The 16,807-nt window shown below is 47.9% G+C and overlaps 1 protein-coding gene across 6 annotated transcripts in view; it reads left to right on the forward strand.

Annotated features, from left to right (window-relative positions):
• The window catches only part of LOC124048371 (ankyrin repeat and fibronectin type-III domain-containing protein 1), a 287,118-nt gene extending 278,576 nt beyond the window's left edge, over nt 1-8,542 (forward strand). For 5 of the 6 annotated variants that reach the window (XM_046369086.1, XM_046369087.1, XM_046369082.1 and 2 more), the window contains 10 exons: nt 782-914; nt 1,178-1,297; nt 1,731-1,946; nt 4,713-4,879; nt 5,019-5,169; nt 5,290-5,458; nt 5,616-5,782; nt 6,039-6,246; nt 6,994-7,670; nt 7,894-8,542. In XM_046369086.1, coding sequence (XP_046225042.1) covers nt 782-914; nt 1,178-1,297; nt 1,731-1,946; nt 4,713-4,879; nt 5,019-5,169; nt 5,290-5,458; nt 5,616-5,782; nt 6,039-6,246; nt 6,994-7,670; nt 7,894-8,208 — 2,323 coding nt within the window. In that variant the 3' untranslated portion in view covers nt 8,209-8,542. The remainder of the gene's footprint in view (nt 1-781; nt 915-1,177; nt 1,298-1,730; nt 1,947-4,712; nt 4,880-5,018; nt 5,170-5,289; nt 5,459-5,615; nt 5,783-6,038; nt 6,247-6,993; nt 7,671-7,893) is intronic. The other variant, XM_046369084.1, reaches the window with a different exon arrangement.
• The last annotated feature ends 8,265 nt before the right edge of the window (nt 8,543-16,807 follow it).

Consider the following 16,807-nt stretch of genomic DNA (forward strand, 5'->3'; position numbering starts at 1 on the left):
AAAGTTTCTTCAAGTGCAATCGCAAAAACCATCAAGCGCTATGATGAAACTGTCTCTCATGAGGACCTCCACAGGAAAGGAAGACCCAGAGTTCCCCCTGCTGCAGAGGATACGTTCAGTACAGTTACCAGCCTCAGAAATTGCAGCCCAAATAAATGCTGAACGGAGTTCAAGTAACAGACACATCTCAACATCAGCTGTTCAGAGGAGATTGCATGAATCAGGCCTTCATGGTCAAATTGTACAATCACACCACCTCAACACAATTGAGATGGTTTGGGATGAGTTGGACAGCAGACTGAAGGAAAAGCAGTCAACAAGTGCTCAGCATATGTGGGAACTCCTTCAAGACTGTTGGAAAAGCATTCCAGGTGAAGCTGGTTAAGAGAATGACAAGTGTGTGCAAAGCTGTCATCAAGGCAAAGAGTCGCTACTTTGAACAATCTCAAATCTCAAATATATTTAGATTTGTTTGGTTACTTTTTTGGTTACTACAGGATTCCATATGTGTTATTTCATTATGTTGATGTCTTCAGTATTATTCTACAATGTATGAGATGGTAAAAATAAAGAAAAACCCTTGAATGAGTAGGTATGTCCAAACTTTTGACTGGTATAAATGCTACGAATGCCACAAAATATAATCTCAAATGTCATTCTACCTATAGGCTATTGTGAGAATTAATGGTTCAAGGAGACCTTCATTGTGCTGTTGAGAATTAGTGACTTTGGAGAATTGATCAAAACTAACTGACTCTGATTTGTCTTTATTGTCCTCCAGAGGTCTCTACTTGACGTCTATATTCTACCGAGATGACAACGTACTTGTGACGCCTGAGGACCAGATCCCCATCGTAGAGATAGATGACTCCTACTCCAGCTCACTGATGCAGGACTTCCTATGGTTCACTAAGGTAACGTACGGACTAGTTCCATACCTAACCATTTGCATTTGACAGTTTCCACTGGTATTTACCTGGTAGAAACTTAGGTGGTAACAGTTGGTACATTCGGGGACTTACAGTACTTCAAAGAATTCTACAAAATTGCTAGCATGCTAACAACGTGGTACTCAGAGTTGCTTGCTTCAATGAGTCCTAAAGAAATAAACAAGAATGGATTATTACTGTGTAGTTGCCATTTGATCCTAAATGCTTGTGCGTTTCTCCATCCCCAGGTGTCCTACCTATGGGAGGAGATTCCGTGGCTGCAGCAGTGTCTCAGCCCCTCCCAGTCTTCCTGCTCCTGCACCCTCCAGACACGCCTCAAGATGCTGCAGGCCGTATCCCAACTACAGGTACGTCCTTACCCATCATTACTGTTGGAAACATGACATAACACCTTGATACATAACACTTTAAATGGGCGGGAGATATCCTAGCGGTTAAGAGCGCTAAGACAGTAACCGAAAGGTCACCGGTTCGAATCGCCGAGCCGACAAGGTAAAAAAAATCTGCCGATGTTCCATTGAGCAAGGCACTTAACCCTAATTGCTCCTGTAAGTCGCTCTGGATAAAAGCGTCTGCTAAATGACTAAAACTGTAAATGTTAGTAACACACTTATAACCACTCGTGGTCATTTATCACTAGTTACCACTGATAACATGGTCAAAACCATATCATCTTGATTAAAAAAACTGGTCAGAACCATCAAATGTTAGTTGAAACCATCAGATTCTGGTCAAAACCCTGTGTCTTTGACAAGGTATTTTTTGGGGCTGTTTTTGCAGGGAATGCTGGGAACTCAGGACCTGGGTCAGGTTTACTTTGAGCCAATCAAAGACAAGCATGGCAACGCTCTGCTGGTGTTGCTGAAGGACATGAACGTGTGTCCCAGTCTGGACGGGGTGAAGTGGACACATCTGTGTAAGCTTCAGCTTCAACGCAAGTCCATCTCGTCCCCCGAGGAGCCCACGGCCCTGGACACGCTGCTCATCACCCTCCACGTATGTCCCAACCCACTACTCTGTCCCACTACCCACCACTCTGGTGTTTAGAGCTAAGCAATGTAGCGTTAGTGACACCGAGACCCTTTTCCTTAAACATTACAGAATCCCCAGAGAATAAGGTGAAGTCATTTGAAATAGCTAATTGGATTGCGTTGGAATCTGAGGATAATTACGTAAGCTTTCGGTATTCATTTGAACAGCCAACAATTGAGCATGTTCAAAAGAAGCTAAGGCTGCATTCATACCAAACCAAAACCACAATGTAGATGAAACAGTTCCTTATATTTACCCTTCACCACATTGTATGTGTTTATTTTAATTGTACACGCGGCAATCCGCTGCCTGTCATGCCAATGTGCATGTCTAAGTAGTCTATTAAGCTAGTCCAGTTGACTCACAGTCACGGCAGACATTTAGTCACAGCAGACATCAGGTCCAAAGGATCCATGCCAGCAAAACAGCTCCTGTAATCTCCTGTATGCTCAAATTCCCTGAAACACCATTCATTTAAATAAGAGTCTTTCAGACATACAGCACAAATTTAAAGTATTCAGACCCCTTGGCTTTCTCCACATTTTGTTATGTTACAGCCTTATTCTAAAATGGATTAAATTAAACATTTTCCTCATCAATTTACACACAATACTCCCTAATGACAAAGTGAAAAAGGTTTTTAGACACTTTTGTAAATTTATTACAAATAAAAAACAGAAATGCCTTATTTATATAAGTATTCAGACCCTTTACTATGAGTCTCGAAAATTGAGCTTACTGTAGGTACATCCTGTTTCCTTTGATCATCCTTGAAATGTTTTTACAACTTGATTGGAGTCCACCTGTGGTAAATTCAATGTGATTGGACATGATTTGGAAAGGCAGACACCTGTCTACATGGGGTCCAACGGTCGACTGTGAGTGTCAGAGCAAAAACCAAGCCATGAGGTCGAAGGAAATGTCCATAGAGCGCCGAGACAGGATTGTGTCGAGGCACTGATCTGGGGAAGGGTACCAAAGAATGTCTGCAGCATTGAAGGTCCCCAAGAACACAGTGGCTCCATCATTATCATATGGAAGAAATTTGGAACCACCAAGACACTTCCTGGAGCTGCCCGCCCGGCCAAATTGATTATTAGGGGGAGAAGGCCCTTGGTCAGGGAGGTGACCAAGAACCCATTGGTCACTCTGATAGAGCTCCAGAGTTCCTCTGTAAGAGATGGGAGAACCTTCCAGAAGAACAACCATCTCTGCAGAAATCCACCAATCAGGCCTTTATGGTAGAGTGGCCAGACAAAAGCCACTCCTCAGTTTTCCAAAAGGCAACTAAAGGACTCTCAGACCATGTGAAACAAGATTCTCTGGTCTGATAAAACCAAGATTGAACTCTTTGGCCTAAATGCCAAGCATCACATATGGAGGAAACCTGGCACCATCCCTACGGGTCAGCATCACGCTGTGGGGATGTTTTTCAGTGGCAGGGACTGGGAGACTTGTCAGGATCGAGGAAAAAATGAACGGACCACGGAGAGAGTACAGAGAGATCCTTGATGAAACCTGCTCCAGAGCGCTCAGGACCTCAGTCTGTGATGAAACTTTACCTACCAATAGGACAATGAGACTAAGCACACAGCCAGGACAACAGAGAAGTGGCTTTGGGACAAGTCTGTTCCACCCAGAGCCCAGACTTGAACCCTATCAAACATATCTGGAGAGACCTGAAAATAGCTAAATAGCTCTGCGGCGATGCTCCCCATCCAACCTGACAGAGCTTGAGAGGATCTTCAAAGAAGAATGGGAGAAACTCCCCAAATAAAGGTGTGCCAAACTTGTAGTGTCATACCCAAGAAGACTCAAAGCTGTAATTGCTGCCAAAGGTGATTCAACAAAGTACTGAGTAAAGGGTCTGAATACTTATGTAAATGTTGTATTTCAGTTTTTTCTATTTAATACATTTGAAAACGTTTAAAAAGTGCTTTGTCATTATGGGGTATAGTGTGTAGATTGATGAGGGAAAAATACAATTTAATCCATTTTAGTATAAGGCTGTAACGTAACAAGATGTGGAAAAAAGGCAAGGGGTCTGAATACCTTCCGAATGCGCTGTACTTTACAAACGTACATTTTCATGAAGTAGTTCTCAGACTCTGTTGTAGACTTACCAATTTCAAATCAATAGGTTTACCAAACAATTATCAATGAAGAGCAGTTGGCTTTAGTAATAGTCAAATGTATTTGAACAAATGTGAAGACAAAATCATATAAAAGTGTACTTTATACGAACACGTATTGCAATCTGAAACATGAATTTCTAGATGAAACTGATGAACACGTTTAGTGAAAAAGTGACTGTATGATTTTGGGTGTTGTACTTATTAGTCAACTGAAATTGTGCTTTAAGAGTTTTGAAGCAACTGCCATTTTAAGGATCTGTTTTGAATTTTGTCCTAAGCATTGTGAAAATGTACCACACACTTGTGAAAATGCACCAAAGCGATAGAAAGAAACTGTAAATATGGCTTATGGTGCCAAATATGAACAAATGATATGATTGAAAACATATGAAATGCATTGTACGGTTATTATTTCACATTAACCAACAAAAAAATACAAAAGACCACAGACTGGTGCAAGCTGATCCTCAAAGCCCTCAAAGCAACAACATCATCGAAATAAATGACATAAAAATAAACTATTTCAAAGGCCATCCCAGACGTCAACAATGGCTGTCTCATGCCTTCCCCGTCTGGTTCCCATCGTCTATTTCAGGAGAAGCTGGCGTACCATAGACGGAGCAGGAAGCTCCTCTCCCCAGGCCTGTACCTGGGCTACCTGAAGCTGTGTAGCTCTGTGGACCAGATCAGAGCCTTGGTGCCTCAGAAGCTACCCAACGTCCTCTGTCATGCTAAGATACGAGACAACTGTAATGTGTCTAGGTGAAGTACCTGGATACCAGCCACCGGGGTTTATCAGGGAATTCATTGATTTCATGTTATGGTGTTGTTATTGAAATACTAGCCATTGTCTGTAATATATTTGTAACTGTGTGTGTGTGTGTGTGTGTGTGTGTATCAGGGAGGAGTGGCAGTGGCTGCAGGCCCTCAGTTCTCTGGAGGAGTCTCTGGAGATGGACCAGGATGTGCAGAGCGCTCCACACCGCCTCCTACAGGACCTACGCAGCGCTGCCAAGGACCTCATGGCCCACATGAACATCCCTGTCAGCCAGGTCAGCACTCATCCATCCATCCATCCACCCTTCTATCCACCCATCCTTCCATCCATTACTATCCTTTACATGGCATCAATGTCATAGTTGTGACTCAGTATGCTGTCCCCGCTGTCCCAGGTGCAGGACTTCCGTATCTATTCCCAGGAGGTGTTGGAATTTGGGGACACGGTGTCCTTCCTGCTACTGCTGCCCCCCTCAGACGACGTGTGTACGGCCCCCGGCCAGAACAACCCCTATTCCCCCCGATCAGGCTTCCTCACCCTGCCTCTGCAGATCTTTGAGCTGGGTCAGTACTGCTCTGTCTAGTAGGATTTCCTTATGTCTTCCAGTTACTGTTATTTATGCAACTATAGTCATTCAGTTGACATCCGATTGATTGGCCTATTGTGACTTATTTTTTATTTTTAAGTCTGTCCTGTGCCCTTTTCTATCCCCCTCTACAGTTCACTTTGATGCCTACTGCCCCAGCTTCATCGGGCAGTACTGCCGTGTGTCTGCCCTGCTGGAGCTGGAGTCGCTCATGTCCCAGCAGACCCTGAGGGAGGCCTTCTCTGAGACGGAGCTCCACGCCGCCAAGCAGAAACACCAGCAGGTCCAGGAGCACATGCAGGTAGGTTGGAGTCCTAGCTGAGCTTCCCGTAACCTAGATATCCTGATCTGGATGTAGTCTCCAATTGCTCCATAATAATGGAAACTACAGTCATATCAGAGCTAAGCAAGCATCACGCAAGGAGCTAAAAGACCACCTGGAGCTCATTTGTAGCACATGGCGTTTCAAAGAGCACAAAAAAAGTAAACAATATTGCATTTGAAAGAGCACTAAAAGTTAACAATGTATTTTTCCTGCATGTTTCCCCCTATTACAGCAAATGGAGGAGGTGTGGCGGGAGGCGCGGTGGATCATGGACGCCCTGCAGTATGCCCGCTACAAGCAGCCCACCGGGGCCATTTCCCTGGGCTGGATCATCCACTTCTCCAGGGACGCAGTGCCCGACACGCCCCGCTCCACCTCCTCCCAGCCAGACTACCTTCCCTCACCCATGCCCTCCCCCGAACCCAGCCGCAAGCACTCTGGTAAGACCCCGAGAACCTATCTTATAGGGGATAGGTGAGGGGCTTTTCCTCCTGGTCACACAGCCTTGTGGTGTACGGTCCATTTTACGAGGAAATAAATTATTGTTTGTGTATGTGTGGCTTAGACAAAGGTGAATGTTTGCGTGTGTTTTACCCACAGGGGAATGATTGTGTGTGTTTTACCCACAGGGGAATGATTGTGTGTGTTTTACCCACAGGGGAATGATTGTGTGTGTTTTACCCACAGGGGAATGATTGTGTGTGTTTTACCCACAGGGGAATAATTGTGTGTGTTTTACCCACAGGGGAATGATTGTGTGTGTTTTACCCACAGGGGAATGGTTGTGTGTGTTTTACCCACAGGGGAATGATTGTGTGTGTGTTTACCCACAGGGGAATGATTGTGTGTGTGTTTACCCACAGGGGAATGATTGTGTGTGTTTTACCCACAGGGGAATGATTGTGTGTGTTTTACCCACAGGGGAATGATTGTGTGTGTTTTACCCACAGGGGAATGATTGTGTGTGTTTTACCCACAGGGGAATGATTGTGTGTGTTTTACCCACAGGGGAATGATTGTGTGTGTTTTACCCACAGGGGAATGATTGTGTGTGTTTTACCCACAGGGGAATGATTGTGTGTGTTTTACCCACAGGGGAATGATTGTGTATGTTTTACCCACAGCGGAATGATTGTGTGCTGTTGACCTAAAGATGAATAATTGTGTTTTTTGTTTCTCCCCCACAGTAGACTTCCACGGTCTCTCAGATGAAGAGGGTTCCTCTGAGGTCTTCCTCACCACCGACAGCGACTACGACTCTAGCCGTGCCCAGAGCCCCCGTGAGTTGGATCTTCTGCCGCCCTCGCCCCTCTCCTCCTCCGGCGGCGGTGTGGGAGGAGGGGTTGGAGGGGGTTCAGGGACAGGAGCACTGAGAGACTCCACCCCAGACGTGCTCCAGGCCTCGGAGCCCCAGACAGGCCCTACCGGCGAACAACGGCTGAGCGGAGGGGGGCCCGGTGGGGAGAGGCGGAGGGGAAGGGGGGGTCCCATGGAGCTCTTCGACAGCGACTTCATCCTACCCAGCAGGCAGATCGAACTGCTGAGGATCACGGAGAAGAGGCAGGCCTTCTGTGTGAGAACCAGTAGTCTTGAATTCCCCTCTGGTGGTCATACTGCACACTCACCCTCACCATCCTCCTCCCCCCACCGCCGCTGGCACCGACCCTCCTCTGTGGACCGCTGCTGCCCTGCTGAGCGATGCCTGCCGCACCCCCAGCCCCCCGTCCGCACCCTGTCAGAGGACAGCGGCACCCAGAGGCTCTCAGGTTCCCCTTCGCCCGGTGTCCACAGGAAAGGCTGGCACGCCACGCTCCGGGTGTACCCGCAGTACCGAACCGGGCTACCCAAGGAAACCAGTGTCAAGGTATGTGGAACTTGGCTTGAGGATGTCCGGGTTTAATGAATTGTTGTTCATGTTTGGGTAACTCTTTCATTTGGGTATCCAATTATAAAACTGTCATAACTCAGGTGTAACATTGAAACCCCTTTTTGACCAATCACATTCTGCTTAATCTGATTGCCTCTGTTCCTCTTTCTCTTCCACTCTCTGTCCCTCCCCTCCCCTCATCTCTCCCCCTCCCTCCCAGCTGCGGGTGACCCCAGGCACGTCGGCCAGGGAGATGGTCCAGCTGGTGGTGCAGGAGATGAACGCGGTGTCGCGCCGGCTCCTCAGCGGTAGCAGTAGTAATGGAGGGGGAGTGGAGGGGGAGAAGTGTCTGTACAGCCCTGAGCAGCTGGAGCACTTTGGACTGGTGCTGGTGGTGGACGGCAGGGAGAAGTGGCTCCAGGATGACTTCTGTCCCCTGGAGCTGCAGAACCCCTGGCTCCGGGGCAAGCTGTGTGTCCGCATCAAGGCGTACTCGCCCCTGGCACTGCAGTACAGCAGGGCGACTACTGTTTGAAACTAAGGGGTGGTGAAGGATTCAGGGGGCGGGGGGACTTTAGGTCTGGACTACTAGATGGAGGTTCCTCCTTTGGAAATGTTGGAACATGAACTTTTAACATTTTACATGGGCCAAATCCGAGGCAGCCTCCCTGGGGTGAACTTCCACTGGAATTTTCTCAAATGTTCTCCCTCTCTTTCTCTCTCGTTCAAACTTTTTTCCTCTTCGGTTGTTTTTACCGTCCAGCCACTGTAGCTACAGAGCACAGTCGGGGGTTGTCTGTTTGTTTGTTTGTTGTTAACTGAAATGCTGCTGTGAGACTCTGTTTCCCATAAAGTCTCTTCCCACCCCATGTAAACTACACTTTCTTCCTCAATACTCACCTGGACATCAAATGTACAAAAGGAAATGGAAAGCTGTTGTTATTATGTTATTTGCATCACCAAACGTCAAAGCCCAAAAAAGGGATGTGACGTGAGGAAGATGAATGAATGAATGCTACCGCGCTTTGGCATGGGGCGTGATTGACTGCAACACATTTTGGCGCCTGCGTTGCCAGAACGCCACGGTATCGTCATCTGCAGCCACATGCGGGTGGACAAGCCTTTTCCTATGAACTTTTTCTGTGAGCCCTCTCTCTCTCTCTCTCTCTCATTCCAAGAGGCTGTTGGCTGCAACCCTGCAGCCGGCCTTCCCGACGTTCCCAGGATGTGGGCCCTGGACTCTTCCCAGAGGGCCCAGAGCGAGGGAAGGGGGCTGGCGTCTCCCAGCTCGGGACAGAATCTGGAATCTGCCCTGCGGTTTGACCTCTAAGTTTGTCACTCTGTCAGACTCGCCTCCCCTGACCACTGTTGTAACTTTGGGAAGGAGAGAGACAGGAGTACAGAGGATTACACACAAGAGGGAGGGAGGGAGGGAGGGAGGGAGGGAGGGAGGGGGAGGGAGGGAGGGAGGGAGGGAGGGAGGGAGGGAGGGAGGGAGGGAGGGAGGGAGGGAGGGAGGGAGGGAGGGAGGCTGCAATGTCTTTGGGATTCTGGCACTTACTTTCTGGTGTTTCTTTTTCGTCGAGTGCAGGAGAAAATACTTTGTACATGGTGACTCCCGCCAATCTGTGGTGAAGTCATAAAACAAACCATCATCTCATCCAACTTAGCCATCGAAAAGGCGTAGAACGCAGATTTGGATTTTTGAAAAACAAAACCCAAACAGGAACAAAGAAAGAGAAGCAATACTTCACTTCCACGTGTTTTTTTCTCGTTTGTTTCTTTGTGATTCGAGACGATTGTCTCGACCTTCCAGAATTCGTCAAAAGTCTGGGCCATGCTAGCCATGTGCTAACCGATCGCCAGTGTAGTGTTATCCAGGCCGCTGGTACTCCAGTCCGACCATTAAGAGGTGTTTGTCTCCTCATTGGTGGTCTGTTCGTCTGTACAGTGCTGTAAGTACTCCAATGGAAATAGGATTGGCCAAGTTGCTCTTCAACATGACGCTAGAGGCTCCTTCCGCTCACAGTAACTGCAGGCTTTGGTTTTAGTCTAGCACTCGTCTTCGTGTTCATTAGGTAGAAAGGCAAAACCTTCAATGCACTCCTTCTTTGGACTTAAATAGCATTTTTAAAAGGTTGAAACAGAAGGCGTTTCAACCACGTATGAAAGACCCTGGTTGAATATGATGTCTGAAATGAAAGCCTGCACTTACTGTAACATTGTGGGTCCAGAAAAGTTGAATCCTGTTCTTGAACCTTCTACCCTGTTCTCGTCTTTCCTTAGACGTGGTTGTGTTCCCCCTGAGCCTGATATATGTGTTTGCAGAGTTTAGTTTCCTTTATCCTCCCCAAAAACGTGTGTTTACATATAACTACCACAACAACAAAAAGTCTTAAAAGAGCAACTGATGTGAAGTTGTAATTGAAAAGTATTGGTTTTACTGATGGTTTGACCTCTTCTGTTTGCGCTTAGATGTATCGTTAAAGACGTTTTTTTTTTTACAAGGGCAAACTGCAAAAAACAACAACAACAACACACAGTAAAACTGGACTGAATGTATCTACTGTTAGACGTCGGGCTGCTGGGTCTGTCAAGAGTAAAGAAGTCAATTCTGAAGGGGGGAGGGGCAGAGGGTAAAGGAGGTTTGTGTCTCCCTTACCAGCCAAAGGAGAAGAAAAGCTCCATCTTGGACCCTTGGCAGATCCACTGAGCATAGTCATGAAGTCATTTTTTTTAAATCTATTTTTATTGAACAATAAATTAATATTATCAAATAAAACTGTTGTTTTGAGGGTTTCCTTTTTTTACCGATCACAGGTGTCACACCCTGACCATAGTTTGCATTGTATGTTTCTATGTTTTGGTTGGTCAGGGTGTGATCTGAGTGGGCATTCTATGTTGGATGTCTTGTTTGTCTATTTCTATGTCTGGCCTGATATGGTTCTCAATTAGAGCAGCTGCCCCTCAGTCCAGTGTCATTAAGTAGGGTCGCCGTGGCTAGGAGGCCACGGAAGCGGACAAGGTGGGCACTAAGACTACGGTGAAGTGAGGGCCACGTCCAGCACCAGAGCCGCCACCGCGGACAGATGCCCACCCAGGCCCTCCCCAATAGGTTCAGGTTTTGCGGCCGGAGTCCGCACCTTGGGGGGGTGGGGGGGGGGGGGGGTACTGTCACACCCTGACCATAGTTTGCTTTGTATGTTGCTATGTTTTGGTTGGTCAGGGTGTGATCTGAGTGGGCATTCTATGTTGGATGTCTTGTTTGTCTATTTCTATGTCTGGCCTGATATGGTTCTCAATCAGAGGCAGGTGTTAGTCATTGTCTCTGATTGGGAACCATATTTAGGTAGCCTGGGTTTCACTGTGTGTTTGTGGGTGATTGTTCCTGTCTCTGTGTTTTGCACCAGATAGGACTGTTTTAGGTTTTCGCACGTTTGTTGTTTTGTTAGTTTATTCATGTACAGTTCCTTCATTAAAGAACATGAATAACCACCACACTGCATTTTGGTCCTTCTCCCTTCACCACAGGAAAACCCTTACAGAATCACCCACCACAACAGGACCAAGCGGCGTGGTAACGGGCAACAGCAGGAGAGGCAGCAATGTCTGGACTATACTACTTGGGAGGAAATAGACAGGTGGGCGGTCGACCCAGGAGGAGTGCCGGAGCCCGCCTGGGATTCGCTGGAGCAGTGCGAGGAGGGGTATAGAAGAATGGAGTTGGAGAAGCAAGCACGGCGGCGCGGTAGGAAGCCCGAGGGTCAGCCCCAAAAATGTCTTGGGGGGGTGGCACACAGGAAGTGTGGCGAAGCCAGGTAGGAGACCTGCGCCAACTTCCTGTGCTTACCGGGGGGCTAGAGAGACCGGACAGGCACCGTGTTATGCTGTGAAGCGCACGGTGTCCCCAGTGCGGGTGCATAGCCCGGTGCGGTACATTCCAGCTCCGCGTATCGGCCGGGCTAGAGTGGCATCGAGCCAAGTGCCATGAAGCCGGCTCTACGCAGCTGGTCTCCAGTGCGTCTCCTTGGGCCGGCTTACATTGGCACCAGCCTTGCGCACGGTGTCCCCGGTTCGCCTGCATAGCCCAGTGCGGGCTATTCCACCTCGCCGCACTGGCAGGGCGACCAGGACCATTCAACCGGGTAAGGTTGGGCAGGCTCGGTGCTCAAGAGCTCCAGTGCACCTGCATGGTCCGTTCTATCGGTCACCACCTCCAGCTGCCGGAGCCCCTCTGCCCAGAGCTGCCGGAGCCCCTCTGCCCAGAGCTGCCGGAGCCCCTCTGCCCAGAGCTGCCGGAGACCCTCTGCCCAGAGCTGCCGGAGCCCCTCTGCCCAGAGGCACCAGAGCCCCTCAGCCCAGAGGCGCCAGAGCCCCTCAGCCCAGGGGCGCCAGAGCCCCTCAGCCCCGAGCAGCTGCCCCTCTGTCCCGAGCAGCTGCCCCTCTGTCCCGAGCAGCTGCCCCTCTGTCCCAAGCAGCTGCCCCTCTGTCCCGAGCAGCTGCCCCTCAGTCCAGTGTCATTAAGTAGGGTCGCCGTGGCTAGGAGGCCACGGAAGCGGACAAGGTGGGCACTAAGACTACGGTGAAGTGGGGGCCACGTCCAGCACCAGAGCCGCCACCGCGGACAGATGCCCACCCAGACCCTCCCCATTAGGTTCAGGTTTTGCGGCCGGAGTCCGCACCTTGGGGAGGGGGGGGGGGTACTGTCACACTCTGACCATAGTTTGCTTTGTATGTTTCTATGTTTTGGTTGGTCACGGTGTGATCTGAGTGGGCATTCTATGTTGGATGTCTTGTTTGTCTATTTCTATGTCTGGCCTGATATGGTTCTCAATCAGAGGCAGGTGTTAATCATTGTCTCTGATTGGGAACCATATTTAGGTAGCCTGGGTTTCACTGTGTGTTTGTGGGTGATTGTTCCTGTCTCTGTGTTTTGCACCAGATAGGACTGTTTTAGGTTTTCGCACGTTTGTTGTTTTGTTAGTTTATTCATGTACAGTTCCTTCATTAAAGAACATGAATAACCACCACACTGCATTTTGGTCCGCCTCCCTTTCACCAGAAGAAAACCGTTACAGCAGGATTGCAGGAAGTAGACATGGTTGCACGTTTGACCCGCTCAAAGTTCGGAGAGGCTTTATAAATGTGATGTCTGTCCTTTTTAACACAATCCTGTCTTCGAGATGAACCCTTTTGGAGGTGTTCGAGATATCGCAGCGTTTCGGTGGTGTTCTCCAAGAAATCCAACCGTATTTCCGACTAGTCATGTTGGAGGTTTGAAGGGCATCCTGTATTAATTAAGGCATCCACTCGCATACCATCTCCAACTAGGAAAGAGAATCCGTGAGGAAATCTAATTTCAGTTACAAAACGGGTGCCCTGCCAAACGCCAGCGGGGCATATGAAATTAAACTGGAGCGGTCTTGTGGCGTGATATGAAGAAGACTGAGTGACACATATAACTCAATTGGTCCTACATATGCTATATAGCAATGACCTCATCTGTATGAGCCGGCCAACCGATGAAAAGGGAATGGTAGGCAGCTGCACTGGCATTTTGATCTTGAAACTGTCATAGTGCAAAGCTCTGTAAGCTTTTGACTTCAAGGCTGACAGGTATGATGCATTACGATGCGGCTAAAATGCATTGTACGGAATGTCAGACGGTGTCATCGTGATGTCATAATGAGTTATCGTCGGTGCCTTTGAGCCTGTGGAACATATTACGACGATATGAGTTGGTCTATTATCTTCGTGATCAAATATCAAGAGGAATTCATAGGTAACGCCTGTATTTCATTTGAAAGTCAGTATCCTGGTAACTCGACTGTATGATTTCTGTATGGCTGCATGTTTTGGCCACGTCCCCCTCATGTACACACACACACACACACACACACACACACACACACACACACACACACACACACACACACACACACACACACACACACACACACACACACACACACACACACACACACACACACACACACACTGACACACTAAAGTGATAATACATAGATGTGCAAATGCGCATGCATACAAACACACAGATTCACACCTTCATGCCTTTACGCACACCCACACACACACACAACATGACACACTTAAAACACACACACACACAAGCACTCTGCACTTTTAGGAGAAGTCCTTTACTGTTTATTGACAGTAACTTAAGAATTGTCCTGGAATTCTGACACCTTCTAATTTTAAACCTGAAGAGCCCGGGAAGACCCATGCTAATTTTAGGCCCTGGCATATCTGGACATACTTTAAAGAAAACATTCCGAAAAGTCCATGAATAGTGTCGATTCACACTCATAAAAGAAAATGAAGGGGATTCACTTGATCATTTTCTTTCGTCAGGACTTCCTGGAGCTGAGAGTGATGATTCGGAGGAAGACGCAAGTCCTGATGCTGGGCCATTCTAGCCTGTGTGTGTGGGTGTCTGCATGAGTGCGTTCGTGTCCCGATCAAGGTCTCTGTCCTTAGTGAAGGGGCGGTACCCCCTGCCTTAGTCCCCTCCCCTTCAGACTTGGACTTGACCCCCCTCTCAGGTAAGGATAGCAGCCCCAGGGTGTAGTGATCAGATGACCTTATAAATGACTCTTCACGCACACACACACTATTTTGGAATATAAAACAAATACATCCTTCTGTAACTCAAGTGTTTTCTATTAAAGGACACTCAGAATACAGGACATACGTGGTGTCATATATTATATCATGTGTAACACGTCAACTTTGTTTTGACAGGAAGTCTGTTGTGCCGGTGACAGACCAGAATCCCTCTTTCCTCTCATGCCATTCCTTCATTCTGTGATCACCTGCTCCCCCTCCAGTTCCATCCCATACATCCACACACACACACACGCACAACACCGCTAGTATTAGCAGCAGCAGCAGTGCGGTGCGGTGGAAAAACTGGGCTGCAGTGCTTAGATTACTGCAACACTCAGCTCTCTTTCCCCAGGGCCAATAAACCTTTAAAGCACCTATAAAACACTTGGCAAAGGGCTTTTTGAAGTTTTTATGAAGATCTGCTTTATTGTTCCCCAGAGATGAGCCCCGCACCACTGGCGCCTCGGAGCTTTCTGGAAGTGCCAGTGAATTCAGAGGAAGGGAGGGATCGAGGGAGAGAGGGAGGAAGGCAGGGAGACCCATAGAGGAGAGGGTGTGTGTGTGTGTGTGTGTGTGTGTGTGTGTGTGTGTGTGTGTGTGTGTGTGTGTGTGTGTGTGTGTGTGTGTGTGTGTGTGTGTGTGTGTGTGTGTGTGTGTGTGTGTGTGTGTGTGTGTGTGTGTGTGTGTGTGTGTGTGTGTGTGTGTGTGTGTGTGGACCAAAGCATCAAACTTGGCCTTCATTAGCCAATACAGGAGAATCTCCCGGCACCAATTTAATTGGCTTTAATCGGCTTAATCTACTAAACAATCATCTCCCACCGCACCTTCCCCCTTACCCTCCCCCGTACGCTAGAACACCACAGGCACAGAGCCACATCTCACAGTGGTATGAATTTGAAAAATGTAATGGTGACAAATACATTACTCGGTAGGTCACTCTCATAGAATTCTATGGTCACTCCCACTACGGCCAACTATGAGTGGTTGCTATCCCAGGCCTATATGCACTGTGCACAATAGCCTGGGAACGAGGTTAGATTCATAGCAAAAGTTGTTACTATTGACATGATGTTGTATAGGAGTAGTGACCCTAGTAGTGGCCATAATAGTAAGGTTAGGTGCTTTTGTGTGTAGAAATGGCATTACCCTAGGAGCAGAATATCAATGTAAAATAGCAAATAACACCATGTTCAAAATGTTGTGTGTGTGTGCGCTTGCGTGTGTGTGTGTCTGTGTGTGTAGACTCTGTGTTGACTGGGGCCAGTAGCGGCAAAGAGTCAGTGCTTGTTTTTGAAGTAGGGGGCTCTGTTGTTCACATGGAGCTCAATGAATGGAGCCGGACCCCCCTCAATCTGTCTGATCCATCGGCACCGGCCTTCCCTCCCAAATCCCGGCTCCGCCGCCACCGCCACTCCTCAAAGTAACAGTTGGCAAACGGACGCACATTAAACAGCCTCTCCAACCGGCCAGCGGCCTTCTCACATCCAGCACTTGTTGTTGGGAAAGAGGAGAGGCTGAGAAAGAGCAAAAAGAGAGAGAGAGAGAGAGAGAGAGAGAGAGAGAGAGAGAGAGAGAGCGAGAGAGAGCGAGAGAGAGAGAGAGAGAGAGAGAGAGAGAGAGAGAGAGAGAGAGAGAGAGAGAGAGAGAGAGAGAGAGAGAGAGAGAGAGAGAGAGAGAGAGAGAGAGAGAGAGAGAGAGAGAGAGAGAGAGAGAGAGAGAGAGCGAGAAGAGAGAGAGCGAGAGAGAGAGAGCGAGAGAGAGAGAGAGAGAGAGAGAGAGAGAGAGAGAGAGAGAGCGAGAGAGAGCGAGAGAGCGAGAGAGAGCGAGAGAGAGAGAGGGGAGGGAAGGAATGAACACAGCCCAATTCCAATTGCAAAAACTTTTTACAACACACACACACACACACACACACACTTTCTTTCTTTCTCACACACACAGCTAATAAACGGAGCAGGAACAGTCACGATTCACTGGCCATGACATTAGGCATTGCTGGTGACTTTGACCGTGTCTTTGACCTGAACAGGACCCGTCTGATTTTGATGGTTTTACCAAAAGTGAGGGATAGGCCTCATTGAGACAGTTTCCATTTTCTATGTATTAGTTCTAGCGTTATTCTACCAGGTCCCATTGAGGACAAAATACATTTAAGGGATTCCTGAATGCTATTGAGTATATAGCTGAAATGTTTTGCCCAAAAGAATAAAGAGTTTAAGCATTTTTTTTTGTGTGGCGTTAGTTTTGGAAGGAATACACTTTGAATAAGCTCGTTCAACTGTGGCTATTTGTTAGATAAAAGTTTGGGTTTTTTTGGACACTGAGCAAATGATCAGTGTCACCGAGTTGTCATCAGTGGCTGTGTTTCGAACAGTTCGGGAACTGTTGTTCATCACATCAGTGGCTGTGTTTCGAACAGTTCGGGAACTGTTGTTCATCACATCAGTGGCTGTGTTTCGAACAGTTCGGGAACTGTTGTTCATCACATCAGTGGCTGTGTTTCGAACAGT

Source organism: Oncorhynchus gorbuscha, linkage group LG11 (assembly GCF_021184085.1).
Source record: "Oncorhynchus gorbuscha isolate QuinsamMale2020 ecotype Even-year linkage group LG11, OgorEven_v1.0, whole genome shotgun sequence".
NCBI classification, from domain to species: domain Eukaryota; kingdom Metazoa; phylum Chordata; class Actinopteri; order Salmoniformes; family Salmonidae; genus Oncorhynchus; species Oncorhynchus gorbuscha.